The following is a 26,258-nucleotide window of genomic DNA, read 5'->3' as shown; positions in this document are numbered from 1 at the left end:
GGTTTATGTAGATGAGTGATGCGTTCAGGGTCCACCAGAGAACCAGTAAAACAGAACAAACCAATGAGCCCTTTGGGGTCCAGGTTCTGAAGGCACCGCCATGGGGACGGGTGATGACGTCACACACGGCAGTAATGAGGCATTTAAGTGATTCTGACCCCCCCCCCCCCCCCCCCCCCCAAAAAAAAAAAAGTGATTCTGACCCAACAGTTGAATTCATATCAAACAGGTCACATGGTCCCTTAAATTACAGGGGTTTTTAAGTCATTATTTTAGTGTGTTGACCACAGAAATGTGAGTCCAAGGAGGAGGTTCTGGTTCTGCCTCAGGTTCTTCTGGTTCTGCTGGTTCTGGTTCTGTTGCTGGTTCTGGTTCTGCCTCCGGTTTTGGTTCTGCCTCAGGTTCTGCTGGTTCTAGTTCTGCCGGTTCTGCTGGTTTTGATCCTCCTGGAACCCTCTCGTCTGTCCGGGTCGGAGCTCACATCAACGAGCTTTCACGCGGACCCTGAAGGCGCGCGGCGCGTGTCTGGACAGGGGGCGGTACCGAGTAGCGGCAGGGGCGGGGTCACAGTATGCAAACGAGTCCCGCCCCCAAGCGCCTTTCCCCGTGAGCGGTGACGTGTACGGTGACGTCGGCGGCGCGGCCCGTGTTGGTTCCAGCTGACCGGGGAGAGAGCGACGGGGACGGGAGGGAGGAGGAGCGACCGACCGACGGACCGACGGACCGACCGTGCACGGCTCACAGCCCGGGACACGCAGCCGCCTCTGGGTCTGCATCTGCTCTGTTCGCTCCTTCGGATCCGGATCCGCTCATCTGTTCCGCGGCCCGGTTCCGCTCCGGTTCATGGGACTCCATCCGTCCGTGTCTCCTGGCTTTTCCGCTCCGGACCGGACCGGACCGTGAGGCTGAGGATCTGGGTGCGGGGGTTCGGTTCGAGGCGCTCCGGTGACGGCGGCGGTTGGACCGGAGGATGGTGTCCGCGGTGCGCTTTCGGACGTAAAGCCGCTCCGGGTGTCACGGGTCCGGGTGGTGTCTTCATGGGACCGGCGGGAGCGCGCGCTGTCAGCTGGAGCTCTAGTGCGTGAACGTCACCTGTGCGCGCGCCTGTCAATTACCCCTGATTGGATTCTTTGGGTCTGGAAGTTCGGGTGCGCGGGCCCCGGCCGCCTGCCCCCTCCCCCCCGTCCTCACCTCCTCCCCCCCGTCCTCACCTCCTCCTCTGGAAGTCATGTCCAGGCCTCTCACTCAGCTCCTGCCGCCACCGGACCTCCCCCCCGGAGCCGCCAGCCCACAGTTCGGACCCGGTAACCCGACCGGAAGTGGCCCCCAGGGCGGTCACATGACCTCCATGACCAGCCTCAAGTCCCTCCTCCAGCTGCCAATCAAAGCCGACCAGAGGCCCGCCAAGGACTGCTGCGAGATGAAAGGTGAGGGGGGTGAGGAGGGTGCGTGTGTGTGTGTGTGGGGGGGGGGGTGAGGAGGGTGTGTGTGTGTGTGTGTGTGTGTGTGTGTGGGGGGGGGGGGTGAGGAGGGTGTGTGTGTGTGTGTGTGTGTGTGTGTGGGGGGGGGGGGGGGGTGAGGAGGGTGCGTGTGTGTGTGTGGGGGGGGGGGGGTGAGGAGGGTGTGTGTGTGTGTGTGTGTGTGTGTGGGGGGGGGGGGGGGTGAGGAGGGTGTGTGTGTGTGTGTGGGGGGGGGGTGAGGAGTGTGTGTGTGTGTGTGTGGGGGGGGGGGGGTTAAAATGATACACAACAGGGTATTTAAAATAAATACAGAAAAAAAACCTGAAATAAAAGGAATAAAAGAACATGAAGGAGATGGAGTACTAATACTTAAAAAGTACACAGACCATGTACTATATATGTACATGAAATACAGTACTCAGGCTGTGTATTCTATGATAATCAGTACTCAGACTGTGTATTCTATGTGAAAAATAGTATTAACACTTTGTATTCTATGTGGTAAACAATATTCAGGCTGTGTATTCTATGATAAACAGTACAAAGACTGTGTATTCTATGATAGACAGTACTCAGACTGTATATTCTATGTGATAAATAGTACTCAGACTTTCTATTCTATGATAAACATTACTCGGACTGTGTATTCTGTGATAAACAGTACTCAGGCTGTGTATTCTTTGATAAACAGTACTCGGACTGTGTATTCTGTGATAAAATGTACTCAGACTGTGTAGTCCTTGATAAACAGTACTCAGACTGTTTATTCAATGTGATGAACAGTACTCAGACTGTTTATTCTATGTGATAAACAGTACTTAGACTGTGTATTCTATGTGATGAACAGTACTCAGACTGTTTATTCTATGTGATAAACAGTACTCAGACTGTGTATTCTATGTGATAAACAGTACTCAGGCTGTGTATTCTATGATAAAAAAAGTACTCAGACTGCGTATTCTATGGGATAAACAGTACTCAGACTGTGTATTCTATGTGATGAACAGTACTCAGACTGTTTATTCTATGTGATGAACAGTACTCAGACTGTGTATTCTATGTGATGAACAGTACTCAGACTGTTTATTCTATGTGATAAACAGTACTCAGACTGTGTATTCTATGTGATGAACAGTACTCAGACTGTTTATTCTATGTGATAAACAGTACTCAGACTGTGTATTCTATGTGATGAACAGTACTCAGACTGTTTATTCTATGTGATAAACAGTACTCAGACTGTGTATTCTATGTGATAAACAGTACTCAGGCTGTGTATTCTATGATAAAAAAAGTACTCAGACTGCATATTCTATGTGATAAACAGTACTCAGACTGTGTATTCTTTGTGATCAACAGTACTCAGACTGTGTATTCTATGTGATGAACAGTACTCAGACTGTTTATTCTATGTGATGAACAGTACTCAGACTGTGTATTCTATGTGATAAACAGTACTCAGGCTGTGTATTCTATGATAAAAAAAGTACTCAGACTGCATATTCTATGTGATAAACAGTACTCAGACTGTGTATTCTTTGTGATCAACAGTACTCAGACTGTGTATTCTATGTGATGAACAGTACTCAGACTGTGTATTCTATGTGATAAACAGTACTCACACTGTGTATTCAATGATAAATAGTACTCAGACTGTGTAATCTGTGATAAACAGTACTCAGACTGTGTATTCTATGTGACAAACAGTACTCAGACTGTGTATTCTATATGATAAACAGTACTCGGACTGTCTAATCTGTGATCAACAGTACGCAGACTGTGTATTCTGTGATAAACAGTACTCAGACTGTGTATTCCATATGATAAACAGTACTCAGACTGTGTATTCTGTGATAAACAGTACTCAGACTGTGTATTACATATGATAAACAGTACTCGGACTGTCTAATCTGTGATCAACAGTACTCAGACTGTGTATTCTGTGATAAACAGTACTCAGACTGTGTATTCTATGTGATAAACAGTACTCAGACTGTGTATTCTGTGATAAACAGTACTCAGACTGTGTATTATATATGATAAACAGTACTTGGACTGTCTAATCTGTGATAAACAGTACTCATACTGTTTATTCTGTGATAAACAGTTCTCAGACTGTGTATTCTATATGATAAACAGTACTCGGACTGTCTAATCTGTGATAAACAGTACTCATACTTTTTTTTCTGTGATAAACAGTACTCAGACTGTGTATTCTGTGATAAACAGTACTCAGACTGTGTATTCTGTGTGACAAACAGTACGCAGACTGTGTGCTCTATGTGATTAACAGTACTCAGACGATGTAGTCTATATGATAAAAATACTCAGACTGTGTGTTCTATGTGATAAACAGTACTCAGACTATGTATTCTATATGATAAAAGTACTCAGACTGTGTATTCTATATGATAAAAGTACTCAGACTGTGTATTCTGTGTAATAAAAACTATTCAGACTTTGTATTCTATGATAAACAGTACTCAGACTGTGTATTCTGTGATAAACAGTACTCAGACTGTGTATTCTATGTGATGAACAGTACTCAGACTGTGTATTCTATATGATAAAAGTACTCAGACTGTGTATTCTATATGATTAAAGTACTCAGACTGTATATTCTGTGATAAACAGTACTCAGACTGTGTGCTCTATGTGATTAACAGTACTCAGACTATGTAGTCTATATGATAAAAGTACTCAGACTGTGTATTCTGTGTGATAAAAAGTATTCAGACTTTGTATTCTATGATAAACAGTACTCAGACTGTGTATTCTGTGATAAACAGTACTCAGACTGTGTATTCTATGTGATGAATAGTACTCAGACTGTGTATTCTATATGATTAAAGTACTCAGACTGTATATTCTGTGATAAACAGTACTCAGACTGTGTATTCTATGTGATAAACAGTACTAAGACTGTGTATTCTATATGATAAACAGTACTCGGACTGTCTAATCTTTGATCAACAGTACTCAGACTGTTTATTCTATGATAAACAGTACTCAGACTGTGTATTCTGTGACAAACAGTACTCAGACTGTGTATTCTGTGATAAACAGTACTAAGACTGTATTCCGTGTGATAAAAAGTACTCAGACTTTGTATTCTATGTGATAAACAGTACTCAGACTGTGTATTCTGTGATAAACAGAAGTCAGACTGTGTATTCTATGTGATAAACAGTACTCAGACTTTGTATTCTGTGACAAACAGTACTCAGACTCTGTATTCTATGTGATAAACAGTACTCAGACTGTGTATTCTATATGATTAAAGAACTCAGACTGTGTATTCAATGATAAACAATACTCAGACTGTGTATTCTGTATGATAAACAGTACTCAGACTGTGTATTCTATGATAAACAGTACTCAGGCTGTGTATTCTATGATAAACAGTACTCAGGCTGTGTATTCTGTGATAAACAGTACTCAGACTGTGTATTCTATTTGATAAACAGTACTCAGACTGTTTATTCTATGTGATGAACAGTACTCAGACTGTGTATTCTATGTGATAAACAGTACTCAGACTGTTTATTCTATGTGATGAACAGTACTCAGACTGTGTATTCTATGTGATAAACAGTACTCAGACTTTGTATTCTATGTGATAAAAGTACTCAGACTGTTTATTCTGTGATAAAAAGTACTCAGACTGTGTATTCTATATGATAAACAGTACTCGGACGGTCTAATCTGTGATCAACAGTACTCCGACTGTGTATTCTATGTGATGAACAGTACTCAGACTGTTTATTCTATGTGATGAACAGTACTCAGACTGTGTATTCTATGTGATAAACAGTACTCAGACTTTGTATTCTATGTGATAAAAGTACTCAGACTGTTTATTCTGTGATAAAAAGTACTCAGACTGTGTATTCTATATGATAAACAGTACTCGGACGGTCTAATCTGTGATCAACAGTACTCAGACTGTTTATTCTGTGATAAACAGTACTCAGACTGTGTATTCAATGATAAACAGTACTCATACTGTGTATTCTGTGATAAACAGTACTCAGACTGTGTATTCTATATGATAAACAGCACTCGGACTGTCTAATCTGTGATAAAAAGTACTCAGACTGTTTATTCTGTGATAAACAATACTCAGACTGTGTATTCAATGATAAACAGTACTCAGACTGTGTGTTCTTTGATAAACAGTACTCAGACTGTGTAGTCTGTGATAAACAGTACTCAGACTGTGTATTCAATGATAAACAGTACTCAGACTGTGTGTTCTTTGATAAACAGTACTCAGACTGTGTAGTCTGTGATAAACAGTACTCAGACTGTGTAATCTACATGATAAACAGTACTCAGACTGTGTATTATGTGATCAACAGTACTCAGACTGTGTATTCTGTGTGACAAACAGTACAAAGACTGTGTATTCTGTGATAAACAGTACTCAGACTGTGTTTTCTATATGATAAAAATACTCAGAATGTGTATTCTGTGTGATAAACAGTACTCAGGCTTTGTATTCTATGATAAAAAGTACTCTAACTGTGTATTCTATGGGATAAACAGTACTCAGACTGTGTATTCTATGATAAACAGTAGTCAGACTGTGTATTCTATGTGATAAACAGTACTCAGACTGTGTGTTCTTTGTGATAAACAGTACTCAGACTGTGTATTCTATGATAAACAGTACTCAAGCTGTGTATTCTGTGATAAACAGTACTCAGACTGTGTATTCTATGTGATAAACAGTACTCAGACTGTTTATTCTATGTGATGAACAGTACTCAGACTGTGTATTCTATGTGATGAACAGTACTCAGACTGTGTGTTCTTTGTGATAAACAGTACTCAGACTGTGTATTCTATGTGATGAACAGTAGTCAGACTGTGTATTCTATGTGATAAACAGTACTCAGACTGTGTATCCTATATGATAAATGGTACTCGGACTGTCTAATCTGTGATCAACAGTACTCAGACTGTTTATTCTGTGATAAACAGTACTCAGACTGTGTATTCAATGATAAACAGTACTCAGACTGTGTATTCTGTGATAAACAGTACTCAGACTGTGTATTCTGTGATAAACAGTACTAAGACTGTATTCTATGTGATAAACAGTACTCAGACTGTGTATTCTATGTGATAAAAGTACTCAGACTGTTTATTCTGTGATAAAAAGTACTCAGACTGTGTATTCTATATGATAAACAGTACTCGGACGGTCTAATCTGTGATCAACAGTACTCAGACTGTTTATTCTGTGATAAACAGTACTCAGACTGTGTATTCAATGATAAACAGTACTCAGACTGTGTATTCTATATGATAAACAGTACTCGGACGGTCTAATCTGTGATCAACAGTACTCAGACTGTTTATTCTGTGATAAATAGTACTCAGACTGTGTATTCAATGATAAACAGTACTCAGACTGTGTATTCTGTGATAAACAGTACTCAGACTGTGTATTCTATATGATAAACAGCACTCGGACTGTCTAATCTGTGATAAAAACTACTCAGACTGTTTATTCTGTGATAAACAATACTCAGATTGTGTATTCAATGATAAACAGTACTCAGACTGTGTGTTCTGTGATAAACAGTACTCAGACTGTGTAGTCTGTGATAAACAGTACTCAGACTGTGTATTCTATATGATAAACAGTACTCAGACTGTGTATTCTGTGATCAACAGTACTCCGACTGTGTATTCTATGTGATGAACAGTACTCAGACTGTTTATTCTATGTGATGAACAGTACTCAGACTGTGTATTCTATGTGATAAACAGTACTCAGACTTTGTATTCTATGTGATAAAAGTACTCAGACTGTTTATTCTGTGATAAAAAGTACTCAGACTGTGTATTCTATATGATAAACAGTACTCGGACGGTCTAATCTGTGATCAACAGTACTCAGACTGTTTATTCTGTGATAAACAGTACTCAGACTGTGTATTCAATGATAAACAGTACTCATACTGTGTATTCTGTGATAAACAGTACTCAGACTGTGTATTCTATATGATAAACAGCACTCGGACTGTGTATTCTGTGATAAAAAGTACTCAGACTGTGTATTCTATATGATAAACAGTACTCGGACGGTCTAATCTGTGATAAACAATACTCAGACTGTGTATTCAATGATAAACAGTACTCAGACTGTGTGTTCTTTGATAAACAGTACTCAGACTGTGTAGTCTGTGATAAACAGTACTCAAACTGTGTATTCTATATGATAAACAGTACTCAGACTGTGTATTATGTGATCAACAGTACTCAGACTGTGTATTCTGTGTGACAAACAGTACAAAGACTGTGTATTCTTTGATAAACAGTACTCAGACTGTGTTTTCTATATGATAAAAATACTCAGACTGTGTATTCTGTGTGATAAACAGTACTCAGACTTTGTATTCTATGTGATAAACAGTACTCAGACCTTGTGTTCTATGTGATAAACAGTACTCAGGCTTTGTATTCTATGATAAAAAGTACTCTAACTGTGTATTCTATGGGATAAACAGTACTCAGACTGTGTATTCTATGATAAACAGTAGTCAGACTGTGTATTCTATGTGATAAACAGTACTCAGACTGTGTGTTCTTTGTGATAAACAGTACTCAGACTGTGTATTCTATGATAAACATTACTCAAGCTGTGTATTCTGTGATAAACAGTACTCAGACTGTGTATTCTATGTGATAAACAGTACTCAGACTGTTTATTCTATGTGATGAACAGTACTCAGACTGTTTATTCTATGTGATGAACAGTACTCAGACTGTGTATTCTATGTGATGAACAGTACTCACACTGTTTATTCTATGTGATAAACAGTACTCAGACTGTTTATCCTATATGATAAATAGTACTCGGACTGTCTAATCTGTGATCAACAGTACTCAGACTGTTTATTCTGTGATAAACAGTACTCAGACTGTGTATTCAATGATAAACAGTACTCAGACTGTGTATTCTGTGATAAACAGTACTCAGACTGTGTATTCTGTGATAAACAGTACTAAGACTGTATTCTATGTGATAAACAGTACTCAGACTTTGTATTCTATGTGATAAACAGTACTCAGATTGTGTATTCTGTGATAAACAGAAGTCAGACTGTGTATTCTATGTGATAAAAGTACTCAGACTGTTTATTCTGTGATAAAAAGTACTCAGACTGTGTATTCTATATGATAAACAGTACTCGGACGGTCTAATCTGTGATCAACAGTACTCAGACTGTTTATTCTGTGATAAACAGTACTCAGACTGTGTATTCAATGATAAACAGTACTCAGACTGTGTATTCTGTGATAAACAGTACTCAGACTGTGTATTCTATATGATAAACAGTACTCGGACGGTCTAATCTGTGATCAACAGTACTCAGACTGTTTATTCTGTGATAAATAGTACTCAGACTGTGTATTCAATGATAAACAGTACTCAGACTGTGTATTCTGTGATAAACAGTACTCAGACTGCGTATTCTATATGATAAACAGCACTCGGACTGTCTAATCTGTGATAAAAAGTACTCAGACTGTTTATTCTGTGATAAACAATACTCAGATAGTGTATTCAATGATAAACAGTACTCAGACTGTGTGTTCTGTGATAAACAGTACTCAGACTGTGTAGTCTCTGATAAACAGTACTCAGACTGTGTATTCTATATGATAAACAGTACTCAGACTGTGTATTCTGTGATCAACAGTACTCCGACTGTGTATTCTATGTGATGAACAGTACTCAGACTGTTTATTCTATGTGATGAACAGTACTCAGACTGTGTATTCTATGTGATAAACAGTACTCAGACTTTGTATTCTATGTGATAAAAGTACTCAGACTGTTTATTCTGTGATAAAAAGTACTCAGACTGTGTATTCTATATGATAAACAGTACTCGGACGATCTAATCTGTGATCAACAGTACTCATACTGTGTATTCTGTGATAAACAGTACTCATACTGTATATTCTGTGATAAACAATACTCAGACTGTGTATTCAATGATAAACAGTACTCAGACTGTGTGTTCTTTGATAAACAGTACTCAGACTGTGTAGTCTGTGATAAACAGTACTCAGACTGTGTATTCTATATGATAAACAGTACTCAGACTGTGTATTCTGTGATAAACAGTACTCTTACAATGTATTCTGTGATCAGCAGCACTCAGATTGTGTATTCTGTGATAAACAGTACTCAGACTGTGTAATCTACATGATAAACAGTACTCAGACTGTGTATTATGTGATCAACAGTACTCAGACTGTGTATTCTGTGTGACAAACAGTACAAAGACTGTGTATTCTGTGTGATAAACAGTACTCAGACTTTGTATTCTATGTGATAAACAGTACTCAGACCTTGTGTTCAATGTGATAAACAGTACTCAGGCTTTGTATTCTATGATAAAAAGTACTCTAACTGTGTATTCTATGGGATAAACAGTACTCAGACTTTGTATTCTATGATAAACAGTAGTCAGACTGTGTATTCTATGTGATAAACAGTACTCAGACTGTGTGTTCTTTGTGATAAACAGTACTCAGACTGTGTATTCTATGATAAACAGTACTCAAGCTGTGTATTCTGTGATAAACAGTACTCAGACTGTGTATTCTATGTGATAAACAGTACTCAGACTGTTTATTCTATGTGATGAACAGTACTCAGACTGTGTATTCTATGTGATAAACAGTACTCAGACTGTGTGTTCTTTGTGATAAACAGTACTCAGACTGTGTATTCTATGTGATGAACAGTACTCAGACTGTTTATTCTATGTGATAAACAGTACTCAGACTGTGTATCCTATATGATAAATAGTACTCGGACTGTCTAATCTGTGATCAACAGTACTCAGACTGTTTATTCTGTGATAAACAGTACTCAGACTGTGTATTCAATGATAAACAGTACTCAGACTGTGTATTCTGTGATAAACAGTACTCAGACTTTGTATTCTATGTGATAAACAGTACTCAGATTGTGTATTCTGTGATAAACAGAAGTCAGACTGTGTATTCTATGTGATAAACAGTACTCAGACTGTGTATTCTGTGATAAACAGAAGTCAGACTGTGTATTCTATGTGATAAAAGTACTCAGACTGTTTATTCTGTGATAAAAAGTACTCAGACTGTGTATTCTATATGATAAACAGTACTCGGACGGTCTAATCTGTGATCAACAGTACTCAGACTGTTTATTCTGTGATAAACAGTACTCAGACTGTGTATTCAATGATAAACAGTACTCAGACTGTGTATTCTGTGATAAACAGTACTCAGACTGTGTATTCTATATGATAAACAGTACTCGGACGGTCTAATCTGTGATCAACAGTACTCAGACTGTTTATTCTGTGATAAATAGTACTCAGACTGTGTATTCAATGATAAACAGTACTCAGACTGTGTATTCTGTGATAAACAGTACTCAGACTGTGTATTCTATATGATAAACAGCACTCGGACTGTCTAATCTGTGATAAAAAGTACTCAGACTGTTTATTCTGTGATAAACAATACTCAGATTGTGTATTCAATGATAAACAGTACTCAGACTGTGTGTTCTGTGATAAACAGTACTCAGACTGTGTAGTCTGTGATAAACAGTACTCAGACTGTGTATTCTATATGATAAACAGTACTCAGACTGTGTATTCTGTGATCAACAGTACTCCGACTGTGTATTCTATGTGATGAACAGTACTCAGACTTTTTATTCTATGTGATGAACAGTACTCAGACTGTGTATTCTATGTTATAAACAGTACTCAGACTTTGTATTCTATGTGATAAAAGTACTCAGACTGTTTATTCTGTGATAAAAAGTACTCAGACTGTGTATTCTATATGATAAACAGTACTCGGATGGTCTAATCTGTGATCAACAGTACTCAGACTGTTTATTCTGCGATAAACAGTACTCAGACTGTGTATTCAATGATAAACAGTACTCAGACTGTTTATTCTGTGATAAAAAGTACTCAGACTGTGTATTCTATATGATAAACAGTACTCGGACGATCTAATCTGTGATAAACAGTACTCAGACTGTGTATTCAATGATAAACAGTACTCATACTGTGTATTCTGTGATAAACAGTACTCATACTGTATATTCTGTGATAAACAGTACTCAGACTGTTTATTCTGTGATAAACAATACTCAGACTGTGTATTCAATGATAAACAGTACTCAGACTGTGCGTTCTTTGATAAACAGTACTCAGACTGTGTAGTCTGTGATAAACAGTACTCAGACTGTGTATTCTATATGATAAACAGTACTCAGATTGTGTATTCTGTGATAAACAGTACTCAGACTGTGTAATCTACATGATAAACAGTACTCAGACTGTGTATTATGTGATCAACAGTACTCAGACTGTGTATTCTGTGTGACAAACAGTACAAAGACTGTGTATTCTGTGATAAACAGTACTCAGACTGTGTTTTCTATATGATAAAAATACTCAGACTGTGTATTCTGTGTGATAAACAGTACTCAGACTTTGTATTCTATGTGATAAACAGTACTCAGGCTTTGTATTCTATGATAAAAAGTACTCTAACTGTGTATTCTATGGGATAAACAGTACTCAGACTGTGTATTCTATGATAAACAGTAGTCAGACTGTGTATTCTATGTGATAAACAGTACTCAGACTGTGTATTCTATGATAAACAGTACTCAAGCTGTGTATTCTGTGATAAACAGTACTCAGACTGTGTATTCTATGTGATAAACAGTACTCAGACTGTTTATTCTATGTGATGAACAGTACTCAGACTGTGTATTCTATGTGATAAACAGTACTCAGACTGTGTGTTCTTTGTGATAAACAGTACTCAGACTGTGTATTCTGTGATAAACAGTACTCAGACTGTGTATTGTATTTGATAAACAGTACTCAGACTGTGTATTCTATGTGATGAACAGTACTCAGACTGTTTATTCTATGTGATGAACAGTACTCAGACTGTGTATTCTATGTGATAAACAGTACTCAGACTTTGTATTCTATGTGATAAAAGTACTCAGACTGTGTATTCTATGTGATAAACAGTACTCAGACTGTGTATCCTATATGATAAATAGTACTCGGACTGTCTAATCTGTGATCAACAGTACTCAGACTGTGTATTCAATGATAAACAGTACTCAGACATTGTATTCTTTGATAAACAGTACTAAGACTGTATTCTATGTGATAAACAGTACTCAGACTTTGTATTCTATGTGATAAACAGTACTCAGACTGTGTATTCTGTGATAAACAGAAGTCAGACTGTGTATTCTATGTGATAAACAGTACTCAGACTGTGTATTCTGTGATAAACAGAAGTCAGACTGTGTATTCTATGTGATAAACAGAAGTCAGTCTGTGTATTCTATATGATAAACAGCACTCGGACTGTCTAATCTGTGATAAAAAGTACTCAGACAATGTATTCTGTGATCAGCAGCACTCAGATTGTGTATTCTATGATCAACAGTACTCAGACTGTGTAATCTATATGATAAACAGTACTCAGACTGTGTATTCTGTGATCAACAGTACTCAGACTGTTTATTCTGTGATAAAAAGTACTCAGACTGTGTATTCTATATGATAAACAGTACTCGGACGGTCTAATCTGTGATCAACAGTACTCAGACTGTTTATTCTGTGATAAACAGTACTCAGACTGTGTATTCAATGATAAACAGTACTCAGACTGTGTATTCTGTGATAAACAGTACTCAGACTGTGTTTTCTATATGATAAACAGCACTCGGACTGTCTAATCTGTGATAAAAAGTACTCAGACAATGTATTCTGTGATCAGCAGCACTCAGATTGTGTATTCTATGATCAACAGTACTCAGACTGTGTAATCTATATGATAAACAGTACTCAGACTGTGTATTCTGTGATCAACAGTACTCAGACTGTGTATTCTGTGTGACAAACAGTACAAAGACTGTGTATTCTGTGATAAACAGTACTCAGACTGTGTTTTCTATATGATAAAAATACTCAGACTGTGTATTCTGTGTGATAAACAGTACTCAGACTTTGTATTCTATGTGATAAACAGTACTCAGACCTTGTGTTCTATGTGATAAACAGTACTCAGACTATGTATTCTATATGATAAAAGTACTCAGACTGTGTATTCTTTGATAAATAGTATTCAGACTTTATATTCTATGATAAACAGTACTCAGACTGTGTTTTCTGTTTGATAAACAGTACTAAGACTATGTATTCTGTGATAAACAGTACTCAGACTGTGTATTCAATGATAAACAGTACTCAGACTGTGTATTCTGTGATAAACAGTACTCAGACTGTATTCTATGTGATAAACAGTACTCAGACTTTGTATTCTATTTTATAAACAGTACTCAGACTGTGTATTCTGTGATAAACAGAAGTCAGACTGTGTGTTCTATGTAATAAACAGTACTAACACTGTGTATTCTCTATGATTAAAGTACTCAGACTGTGTTTTCTGTATAATAAACAATACTCAGACTGTTTTTTCTGTATGATAAACAGCACTCAAATTGTGTATTCTATGTGATACACAATACTCAGACTGTGTATTCTTTGATAAACAGTACTCAGACTGTGAATTCTATATCATAAACAGTACTCAGACTGTGTATTCTGTATGATAAACAGTACTCAGACTGTGTATTCTATGTGATAAACAGTACTCAGACTGTGTATTCTATGATAAACAGTACTCAGGCTGTGTATTCTGTGATAAACAGTACTCAGACTGTGTATTCTATTTGTTGAACAGTACTCAGACTGTGTATTCCATGATAAACAGTACTCAGGCTGTGTATTCTGTGATAAACAGTACTCAGGCTGTGTATTCTATGATAATCAGTAATCAGACTGTGTATTCTATGTGATAAAAGTACTCAGACTGTTTATTCTGTGATAAACAGTACTCAGATTTTTTATTCTATGTGATAAACAGTACTCAGACTGTGTATTCTATATGATAAACAGTACTCGGACTATCTAATCTGTGATCAACAGTAATAAACAATACTCAGACTGTTTTTTCTGTATGATAAACAGCACTCAAATTGTGTATTCTATGTGATACACAATACTCAGACTGTGTATTCTTTGATAAACAGTACTCAGACTGTGTATTCTATATCATAAACAGTACTCAGACTGTGTATTCTGTATGATAAACAGTACTCAGACTGTGTATTCTATGTGATAAACAGTACTCAGACTGTATTCTATGTGATAAACAGTACTCAGACTGTGTATTCTATTTGATAAACAGTATTCAGACTGTGTATTCTGTGATAAACAGAAGTCAGACTGTGTATTCTGTGACAAACAGTACTCAGACTGTGTATTCTATGTGATAAACAGTACTAAGACTTTGTATTCTATATGATTAAAGTACTCAGACTGTGTTTTCTCAATGATAAACAGTACTCAGATTGTGCATTCTATGTGATACACAATAATCAGACTGTGTATTCTATGTGATAAACAGTACTCAGACTGTGTATTCTGTATGATAAACAGTACTCAGACTGTGTATTCTGTATGATAAACAGTACTCAGACTGAATTTGTTTGTTTGTGTTGAATTCGTCAGTTGAATCTTCATTTTCCTCATGTCTTCAGTGTCCCCTCTGTAAAAGCATCCCTGTCCTTTTTTTAAGTGTCTCTTTCCTTTGTTAAAAGCATCTCTTGCCTCCTGTAAAAGTGTGTCTTTCCTTTTTCTAAATTGTCTCTTTCCTTGTTTTAAAGCGTCTCTTTCCTTCTGTAAAAGCATCTCTTTCTTTTTTAAAAAGCATCTGTTTCCTTCTGTAAAAGCGTCTCTTTCCTTTTATAAAAGCATCTCTTTCCTTATGTAAAAGCATCTCTTTCCTTTTATAAAAGCGTCTCTTTCTTTTTTTTTAAAGCCTCTCTTTCCTTCTGTAAAAGCGTCTCTTTCTTTTTTTAAAAGCGTCTGTTTCCTTCTGTAAAAGCATCTCTTTCCTTTTATAAAAGCATCTCTTTCCTTCTGTAAAAGTGTGTCTTTCCTTTTTTAAAAGGTTTTCTTTCCTTTTTTAAAAGCATCTCTTTCATTTTTTAAAAGCGTCTTTCCTTTTTTAAAGCATCTCTTTCCTTCTGTAAAAGCGTCTCTTTCCTTTTTTAAAAGCGTCTCTTTCCTTCTGTGTCTTTCCTTTTTTAAAAGTTTCTCTTTCCTTCTGTGTCTCTTTCCTTTTTTAAAAGCGTCTCTTTCCTTTCTTAAAAGCATCCCTATCTTTTTTAAAAGCATCTCTTTCCTTCTGTAAAAGCGTCTCTTTCCTTTTTTAAAAGCATCTCTTTCCTTCCGTAAAAGTGTCTCCTTCATTTTTTAAAAGCATCTCTTTCCTTTTTTTAAAGCATCTCTTTCCTTCTGTAAAAGCGTCTCTCCTTTTTTTAAAGTTTCTCTTTCCTTCTGTAAAAGTGTCTCTTTCCTCTTTTAAAAGCGTCTCTTTCCTTTTTTAAAAGCGTCTCTTTCCTTATTTAAAGCATCTCTTTCCTTTTTTAAAAGCGTCTCTTTCCTTATTTAAAGCGTCTCTTTCCTTTTTTAAAATTATCTCTTTCCTTCTGTAAAAGCGTCTCTTTCCTGTCCTCCAGACAAAGACAAACCCCTGGACTCTGATGAGGACTCTATGGGCGTGGGCGCCAGCGGCCCCGGTGGTGTGGGCGGGGCGGGGGCGGGGGCGGGGTCTCTTCGCACGGGCTCCCAGTCTGCGTTCCTGGGCCCCCTGCTGTGGGAGCGGACTCTGCCCGTTGACGGGGGCCTGTTCCAGCTGCAGTACATGGACCTGGAGGAGTTCCTGACCGAGAACGGCATGGGCATGCACAGCAACGCCAGCTCCACCAGCGCCCAGATCCCCTCCCAGGTAAGGGGGGGCAAGACCATACATACAGATGCATGTTCACAACCTAGAACCGGTAGGTGGGTGGTGGGTTGGTTGATTGATTTGGGTGGGTGCGTTGGGTGGGTTGGTTGGTTGGGTGATTGGGTGGGTGTGTTGGTTGGGTGGGTTGGTTGGTCTGTTGGTTGGGTGGGTTGGTTGGTTGATCTGTTGGTTGGTTGGTTGGGTGGGTGGTTTGGTTATATTATGCTATATTGTAATATTATAATATGTATTATATTATATTATAACAAAAAGTCGGGTCTGGGTGGAGTTTGGGGAGGCCATGGAGGAGGACTATCGGTTGGCCTCGAGGAAATTCTTTCAAACCATCCGGCGCCTCAGAAGGGGAAAGCAGTGCACCACCAACACTGTTTCCAGTGGAAGTGGGAGCTACTGACCTCCACTGGGGATGTTGTCCGACTGGGAAGGAATACTTGGAGGATCTCCTGAATCCCACTGTCATGTCTTCCATGTAGGAAGCAGAGGCTGAGGTGTCAGAGGTGGACTGGTCCATCACCCAAACTGAAGTCACCCAGGTGGTTGGACAGCTCCTCGGTGTCAGGGCACCGGGGGTGGATGAGATTCGCCCTGAGTACCTTAAGTCTCTGGATGTGCAGGACTGTCTTGGCTGACACGTCTCTGTAACATCACGTGGCAGTCGGGGACAGTACCTCTGGATTGGCAGACCGGGGTGGTGGTCCCCCTTTTTAAGAAGGGGGACCAGAGGATATGCTCCAACCACAGGGGGTCCCACTCCTCAGCCTGCTGGGTAAAGTCTATTCCAGGAACTGGAGAGGACGATCCGACTGATAGTCGAACCTCGGATCCAGGAGGAACAATGTGGTTTTCGTCCTGGTCGTGGAACACTGGACCAGGTCTACACTCTCCATCAGGTGCTCAAGGGTTCATGGGAGTTCGCCCAACCAGTCCACATGTGTTTTGTGGATCTGGAGAAGGCGTTCAACTGTGTCCCTCGTGGTATCCTGTGGGGGGTGCTTTTGGAGTATGGGGTCCAGGGACCTCTGCTAAGGGCAGTCCGGTCCTTGTATGACCGAAGCAGGAACCTGGTTCACATTGCCTGCAGTAAGTCAGACCTGTTCCAGGTGCATGTTGGACTCTGCAGGGCTGCCCTTTGTCACCGGTTCTGTTCATTATTTTTATGGACAGAATTTCTAGGTGCAGCCAGGGGCCGGAGGGGGTCCGGTTTGTGGACCACAGGATTTCGTCTCTCCTTTTTGCAGATGACATTGTCCTGTTGGCCTCATGGAACCTGGACCTTCAGCGTGCCCTGGGGCAGTTTGCAGCCGAGTGTGAAGCCAGTGGGATGAGGATCAGCACCTCCAAATCCGAGGCCATGGTTCTGGACCGGAAAAAGGTGGTCTGCCCTCTCCAGGTCGGTGGGGAGTCTTTGCCCCAAGTGGAGGAGTTCAAGTATCTGGGTCTGGTTCACAGTGAGGGAAGGATGGAGGTTCAGATTGACAGGTGGGTGGGTGCAGCGTCTGCAGTGCTTGTATGGGTCTGTTGTGGTTCGGAAGGAGCTGAGCCCAAAGGAGAAGCTCTGGATTTACCCTCAGTCTACATTCAGACCCTCACCTGTGGTCATGAGCTTTGGGTCAGGACCCAAAGGACCAGATCCAGCATACAAGCGGTCCAAATGAGTTTCCTCTGTAAGGTGGGTCCACCCTTAGAGATAGGGGGAGGAGCTCAGTCATGTGAGAGGAGCTCAGAGTAGAGCTGCTGCTCCTCCACATCCAGAGGAATAAGCTGAGGTGGATCAGACCTCCCTGAGGAAGTGTTCTGGGCATGTCCCACCAGGAGGAGACCTGAGGAAGACCTAGGACACACTGGAGAGACTATGTCTGTGGACTGGACTGGGAACGCCTCGGGGTCCACCCAGAAGACCTGGAGGAGGAGTCTGAGGAGAGGGAGGAGTCTGAGGAGAGGGAAGAATGGGCATCCCTGCTGAGACTGTTACTCCCACGACCCGGCCCCGGATAAGAGGAAGACAAAGGATGGATTATATCATATTATATTGAATTATATGATAGTATATTGTATATTGTATTAGTATCCCAGTACTCTATCCTGTGTATTCCTCAGTATTTCCCAGTATTCCATGCACTTTATTCATAACACATGCTAGGGTTGTGTTTTTGAAGGTCTGTGTTTTGTGTCCGTGTGCGTCCATCTCATGGCGTCCTCTCTCTTCTCGTCTCCTTCCCAGAGTTCCCAGTCAGCGGTGCCCAACCAGAGCTCCCAGTGCCCTCCCACTTCTCCTCCGCCCTGCTCCTCCTCTTCCTCTTCCATGTCATCTTCGTCGTCCTCTTCCTCGCTGCTGGGCCTGGAGACCGTTCAACCGCCGCCGCAGCCGCCGCCACCACAACAGCAGCAGCAGCAAAGCATGATGGGAGGAGCCGAGTGTGTGCACGGTGAGTAGATCCAACCAGTAAGATAAACAGACAGGTGACCTCTGACCCCGCCCCCGGGATGAGGCACCACCAGTCACATTCATTATTCACTGTTAACACTGTGTGAGTCTGACCACGCCCACCTCTGATTAAATGAACCTGTTCTATGTTCTGGAATCTATGTTCTGTGATGTGTGTTCTCCACTGGGAACAGAACAATATTGGTACTGGTACTGGAACTGGTGTCCCAGCAGAGGTTCTTCAGACTGGTACTGGTACTGTTATTGGTACTGGAACTGGTGTCCCAGCAGAGGTTCTGCAGACTGGTACTGGTACTGTTATTGGTACTGGTACTGGTGTCCCAGCAGAGGTTCTGCAGACTGGTACTGGTACTGTTATTGGTACTGGAACTGGTGTCCCAGCAGAGGTTCTGCAGACTGGTACTGGTACTGTTATTGGTACTGGTACTGGTGTCCCAGCAGAGGTTCTGCAGACTGGTACTGGTACTGTTATTGGTACTGGTGTCCCAGCAGAGGTTCTGCAGACTGGTACTGGTACTGTTATTGGTACTGGTACTGGTGTCCCAGCAGAGGTTCTGCAGACTGGTACTGGTACTTTTATTGGTACTGGAACTGGTGTCCCAGCAGAGGTTCTGCAGACTGGTACTGGTACTGTTATTGGTACTGGTACTGGTGTCCCAGCAGAGGTTCTGCAGACTGGTACTGTTATTGGTACTGGTACTGGTGTCCCAGCAGAGGTTCTGCAGACTGGTACTGGTACTGTTATTGGTACTGGAACTGGTGTCCCAGCAGAGGTTCTGCAGACTGGTACTGGTACTGTTATTGGTACTGGTACTGGTGTCCCAGCAGAGGTTCTGCAGACTGGTACTGGTACTGTTATTGGTACTGGTACTGGTGTCCCAGCAGAGGTTCTGCAGACTGGTACTGGTACTGTTATTGGTACTGGTACTGGTGTCCCAGCAGAGGTTCTGCAGACTGGTACTGGTACTTTTATTGGTACTGGAACTGGTGTCCCAGCAGAGGTTCTGCAGACTGGTACTGGTACTGTTATTGGTACTGGTACTGGTGTCCCAGCAGAGGTTCTGCAGACTGGTACTGTTATTGGTACTGGTACTGGTGTCCCAGCAGAGGTTCTGCAGACTGGTACTGGTACTGTTATTGGTACTGGAACTGGTGTCCCAGCAGAGGTTCTGCAGACTGGTACTGGTACTGTTATTGGTACTGGTACTGGTGTCCCAGCAGAGGTTCTGCAGACTGGTACTGGTACTGTTATTGGTACTGGAACTGGTGTCCCAGCAGAGGTTCTGCAGACTGGTACTGGTACTGTTATTGGTACTGGTACTGGTGTCCCAGCAGAGGTTCTGCAGACTGGTACTGGTACTGTTATTGGTACTGGAACTGGTGTCCCAGCAGAGGTTCTGCAGACTGGTACTGGTACTGTTATTGGTACTGGTACTGGTGTCCCAGCAGAGGTTCTGCAGACTGGTACTGGTACTGTTATTGGTACTGGTACTGGTGTCCCAGCAGAGGTTCTGCAGACTGGTACTGGTACTGTTATTGGTACTGGTACTGGTGTCCCAGCAGAGGTTCTGCAGACTGGTACTGGTACTTTTATTGGTACTGGAACTGGTGTCCCAGCAGAGGTTCTGCAGACTGGTACTGGTACTGTTATTGGTACTGGTACTGGTGTCCCAGCAGAGGTTCTGCAGACTGGTACTGTTATTGGTACTGGTACTGGTGTCCCAGCAGAGGTTCTGCAGACTGGTACTGTTATTGGTACTGGAGCTGGTGTCCCAGCAGAGGTTCTGCAGACTGGTACTGGTACTGTTATTGGTACTGGTGTCCCAGCAGAGGTTCTGCAGACTGGTACTGGTACTGTTATTGGTACTGGTACTGGTGTCCCAGCAGAGGTTCTGCAGACTGGTACTGGTACTGTTATTGGTACTGGTACTGGTGTCCCAGCAGAGGTTCTGCAGACTGGTACTGGTACTTTTATTGGTACTGGAACTGGTGTCCCAGCAGAGGTTCTGCAGACTGGTACTGGTACTGTTATTGGTACTGGTACTGGTGTCCCAGCAGAGGTTCTGCAGACTGGTACTGTTATTGGTACTGGTACTGGTGTCCCAGCAGAGGTTCTGCAGACTGGTACTGTTATTGGTACTGGAACTGGTGTCCCAGCAGAGGTTCTGCAGACTGGTACTGGTACTGTTATTGGTACTGGTGTCCCAGCAGAGGTTCTGCAGACTGGTACTGGTACTGTTATTGGTACTGGTACTGGTGTCCCAGCAGAGGTTCTGCAGACTGGTACTGGTACTGTTATTGGTACTGGAACTGGTGTCCCAGCAGAGGTTCTGCAGACTGGTACTGGTACTGTTATTGGTACTGGTACTGGTGTCCCAGCAGAGGTTCTGCAGACTGGTACTGTTATTGGTACTGGAACTGGTGTCCCAGCAGAGGTTCTGCAGACTGGTACTGGTAATGTTATTGGTACTGGTGTCCCAGCAGAGGTTCTGCAGACTGGTACTGGTACTGTTATTGGTACTGGTGTCCCAGCAGAGGTTCTGCAGACTGGTACTGGTACTGTTATTGGTACTGGTACTGGTGTCCCAGCAGAGGTTCTGCAGACTGGTACTGGTACTGTTATTGGTACTGGTACTGGTGTCCCAGCAGAGGTTCTGCAGACTGGTACTGTTATTGGTACTGGTACTGGTGTCCCAGCAGAGGTTCTGCAGACTGGTACTGGTACTGTTATTGGTACTGGAACTGGTGTCCCAGCAGAGGTTCTGCAGACTGGTACTGGTACTGTTATTGGTACTGGAACTGGTGTCCCAGCAGAGGTTCTGCAGACTGGTACTGGTACTGTTATTGGTACTGGTACTGGTGTCCCAGCAGAGGTTCTGCAGACTGGTACTGGTACTGTTATTGGTACTGGAACTGGTGTCCCAGCAGAGGTTCTGCAGACTGGTACTGGTACTGTTATTGGTACTGGTACTGGTGTCCCAGCAGAGGTTCTGCAGACTGGTACTGGTACTGTTATTGGTACTGGTACTGGTGTCCCAGCAGAGGTTCTGCAGACTGGTACTGGTACTGTTATTGGTACTGGTACTGGTGTCCCAGCAGAGGTTCTGCAGACTGGTACTGGTACTTTTATTGGTACTGGAACTGGTGTCCCAGCAGAGGTTCTGCAGACTGGTACTGGTACTGTTATTGGTACTGGTACTGGTGTCCCAGCAGAGGTTCTGCAGACTGGTACTGTTATTGGTACTGGTACTGGTGTCCCAGCAGAGGTTCTGCAGACTGGTACTGTTATTGGTACTGGAGCTGGTGTCCCAGCAGAGGTTCTGCAGACTGGTACTGGTACTGTTATTGGTACTGGTGTCCCAGCAGAGGTTCTGCAGACTGGTACTGGTACTGTTATTGGTACTGGTACTGGTGTCCCAGCAGAGGTTCTGCAGACTGGTACTGGTACTGTTATTGGTACTGGTACTGGTGTCCCAGCAGAGGTTCTGCAGACTGGTACTGGTACTTTTATTGGTACTGGAACTGGTGTCCCAGCAGAGGTTCTGCAGACTGGTACTGGTACTGTTATTGGTACTGGTGTCCCAGCAGAGGTTCTGCAGACTGGTACTGTTATTGGTACTGGTACTGGTGTCCCAGCAGAGGTTCTGCAGACTGGTACTGTTATTGGTACTGGAACTGGTGTCCCAGCAGAGGTTCTGCAGACTGGTACTGGTACTGTTATTGGTACTGGTGTCCCAGCAGAGGTTCTGCAGACTGGTACTGGTACTGTTATTGGTACTGGTACTGGTGTCCCAGCAGAGGTTCTGCAGACTGGTACTGGTACTGTTATTGGTACTGGTGTCCCAGCAGAGGTTCTGCAGACTGGTACTGGTACTGTTATTGGTACTGGTACTGGTGTCCCAGCAGAGGTTCTGCAGACTGGTACTGTTATTGGTACTGGAACTGGTGTCCCAGCAGAGGTTCTGCAGACTGGTACTGGTACTGTTATTGGTACTGGTGTCCCAGCAGAGGTTCTGCAGACTGGTACTGGTACTGTTATTGGTACTGGTACTGGTGTCCCAGCAGAGGTTCTGCAGACTGGTACTGGTACTGTTATTGGTACTGGAACTGGTGTCCCAGCAGAGGTTCTGCAGACTGGTACTGGTACTGTTATTGGTACTGGTACTGGTGTCCCAGCAGAGGTTCTGCAGACTGGTACTGGTACTGTTATTGGTACTGGTATTGGTGTCCCAGCAGAGGTTCTGCAGACTGGTACTGGTACTGTTATTGGTACTGGTGTCCCAGCAGAGGTTCTGCAGACTGGTACTGGTACTGTTATTGGTACTGGTACTGGTGTCCCAGCAGAGGTTCTGCAGACTGGTACTGGTACTGTTATTGGTACTGGTGTCCCAGCAGAGGTTCTGCAGACTGGTACTGGTACTGTTATTGGTACTGGAACTGGTGTCCCAGCAGAGGTTCTGCAGACTGGTACTGGTACTGTTATTGGTACTGGTACTGGTGTCCCAGCAGAGGTTCTGCAGACTGGTACTGGTACTGTTATTGGTACTGGTGTCCCAGCAGAGGTTCTGCAGACTGGTACTGTTATTGGTACTGGAACTGGTGTCCCAGCAGAGGTTCTGCAGACTGGTACTGGTACTGTTATTGGTACTGGTGTCCTAGCAGAGGTTCTGCAGACTGGTACTGGTACTGTTATTGGTACTGGTACTGGTGTCCCAGCAGAGGTTCTGCAGACTGGTACTGGTACTGTTATTGGTACTGGTACTGGTGTCCCAGCAGAGGTTCTGCAGACTGGTACTGGTACTGTTATTGGTACTGGTACTGGTGTCCCAGCAGAGGTTCTGCAGACTGATACTGGTACTGTTATTGGTACTGGAACTGGTGTCCCAGCAGAGGTTCTGCAGACTGGTACTGGTACTGTTATTGGTACTGGTACTGGTGTCCCAGCAGAGGTTCTGCAGACTGGTACTGGTACTGTTATTGGTACTGGTACTGGTGTCCCAGCAGAGGTTCTGCAGACTGGTACTGGTACTGTTATTGGTACTGGTGTCCCAGCAGAGGTTCTGCAGACTGGTACTGGTACTGTTATTGGTACTGGTACTGGTGTCCCAGCAGAGGTTCTGCAGACTGGTACTGGTACTGTTATTGGTACTGGTACTGGTGTCCCAGCAGAGGTTCTGCAGACTGGTACTGTTATTGGTACTGGAACTGGTGTCCCAGCAGAGGTTCTGCAGACTGGTACTGGTACTGTTATTGGTACTGGTACTGGTGTCCCAGCAGAGGTTCTGCAGACTGGTACTGGTACTGTTATTGGTACTGGTACTGGTGTCCCAGCAGAGGTTCTGCAGACTGGTACTGTTATTGGTACTGGAACTGGTGTCCCAGCAGAGGTTCTGCAGACTGGTACTGGTACTGTTATTGGTACTGGTACTGGTGTCCCAGCAGAGGTACTGCAGACTGGTACTGGTACTGTTATTGGTACTGGTACTGGTGTCCCAGCAGAGGTTCTGCAGACTGGTACTGGTACTGTTATTGGTACTGGTACTGGTGTCCCAGCAGAGGTTCTGCAGACTGGTACTGTTATTGGTACTGGTACTGGTGTCCCAGCAGAGGTTCTGCAGACTGGTACTGGTACTGTTATTGGTACTGGTACTGGTGTCCCAGCAGAGGTTCTGCAGACTGGTACTGGTGGACATGGACATTTACGTTTGTCTGTTTGAATCAATCTGCATAAATGTGTCCACAAACACCACCCCCCACCCCCCCAAAAAAAACCAACAACAGACACCACACAAACAGGACCCAATGGAGCGCATTTGTCTTTTTATTCACATGTATAAACAATAAAAAGGAAAAAAAACAAGAGTAAAAATGACCCACAGAAGGAAAGATGAGAGGAGGTAACAGGAGTGAACTTATCCATGACAGTGTGTGTGTGTGTGTGTTTGTGTGTCAGTTCTTTGTGTGTGTGTGTGTGTGTTTGTGTGTCAGTTCTTTGTGTGTGTGTGTTTGTGTCAGTTCTTTGTGTGTGTGTGTTTGTGTCAGTTCTTTGTGTGTGTGTGTGTTTGTGTCAGTTCTGTGTGTGTGTGCGTGCAGTTCTGTGTGTGTGTGTGTGTGTGTGTGCAGTTCTGTGTGTGTGTGTGTGTGTGCGTGCATGCAATTCTGTGTGTGTGTGTGTGTATGTGCAGTTCTGTGTGTGTTTGTGTGTGTGTGCGTGCGTGCAGTTCTGTGTGTGTGTGTGTGTGTGTGCGTGCGTGCAGTTCTCTGTGTGTGTGTGTGCGTGCAGTTCTGTGTGTGTGTGTGTGTGCGCGTGCAGTTCTGTGTGTGTGTGTGTGTGTGCGTGCGTGCAGTTCTCTGTGTGTGTGTGTGCGTGCAGTTCTGTGTGTGTGTGTGTGCGTGCGTGCAGTTCTGTGTGTGTGTGTGTGCAGTTCTGTGTGTGTGTGTGTGTGTGTGCGTGTGTGCAGTTCTGTGTGTGTGTGTGCGTGCGTGCAGTTCTCTGTGTGTGTGTGCGTGCGTGCAGTTCTGTGTGTGTGTGTGTGTGTGTGCGTGCGTGCAGTTCTGTGTGTGTGTGCAGTTCTGTGTGTGTGTGTGTGTGCAGTTCTGTGTGTATGTGTGAGTGTGTGCGTGCGTGCAGTTTTGTGTGTGTGTGCGTGCGTGCAGTTCTGTGTGTGTGTGTGTGCGTGCAGTTCTGTGTGTGTGTGTGCAGTTCTGTGTGTGTGTGTGTGCGTGCGTGCAGTTCTGTGTGTGTGTGTGTGTGTGTGTGTGCGTGCGTGCAGTTCTCTGTGTGTGTGTGCGTGTGTGCAGTTCTGTGTGTGTGTGTGTGCTTGCAGTTCTGTGTGTGCGTGTGTGCAGTTCTGTGTGTGTGTGTGCGTGTGTGCAGTTCTGTGTGTGTGTGTGTGTGTGCAGTTCTGTGTGTGTGTGTGTGCAGTTCTGTGTGTGTGTGTGCGTGTGTGCAGTTCTGTGTGTGTGTGTGTGTGCAGTTCTCTGTGTGTGTGTGTGTGCAGTTCTGTGTGTATGTGTGTGTGTGTGTGTGTGTGTGTGTGTGCGTGCGTGCAGTTCTGTGTGTGTGTGCAGTTCTGTGTGTATGTGTGTGTGTGCGTGTGTGCAGTTCTGTGTGTGTGTGTGTGTGTGCAGTTCTGTGTGTGTGTGTGTGTGTGTGTGCGTGTGTGCAGTTCTGTGTGTGTGTGTGTGTGTTTGTGTGTGCATTTGCTGTTTCTTCAGAATTATGAACATGTGACTGAGCCGAGAATTGAGGCAGAAAAGCCCTGCAGTAACAGAGCTGAAGTGTTAACTACAGAGGGGGGGGGGGGGGGGGGGAGGGAGAGAGGGAGAGGGAGAGAGAGAGACAGAGAGAGAGGGAGGAGAGAGAGAGAAAAGAGAGAGGGGGAGAGAGGGAGGGAGAGGAG

At 42.9% G+C, this 26,258-nt stretch overlaps 1 protein-coding gene across 1 annotated transcript in view; it reads left to right on the top strand.

Moving 5' to 3' along the window:
• The first annotated feature begins 443 nt into the window (after positions 1-443).
• Positions 444-26,258, top strand: part of LOC115416000 (hepatic leukemia factor-like) — a 35,617-nt gene continuing 9,802 nt past the window's right edge. Inside the window, exons 1-3 of the mRNA XM_030129699.1 lie at positions 444-1,427; positions 16,120-16,388; positions 18,631-18,839. Coding sequence (XP_029985559.1) covers positions 1,229-1,427; positions 16,120-16,388; positions 18,631-18,839 — 677 coding nt within the window. The 5' untranslated portion in view covers positions 444-1,228. The remainder of the gene's footprint in view (positions 1,428-16,119; positions 16,389-18,630; positions 18,840-26,258) is intronic.

The sequence above is a fragment of the Sphaeramia orbicularis genome, unplaced genomic scaffold (assembly GCF_902148855.1).
Source record: "Sphaeramia orbicularis unplaced genomic scaffold, fSphaOr1.1, whole genome shotgun sequence".
In the NCBI taxonomy this organism is placed as follows: Eukaryota; Metazoa; Chordata; class Actinopteri; order Kurtiformes; family Apogonidae; genus Sphaeramia; species Sphaeramia orbicularis.
This window is presented reverse-complemented; position numbering and strand designations above follow the sequence as displayed.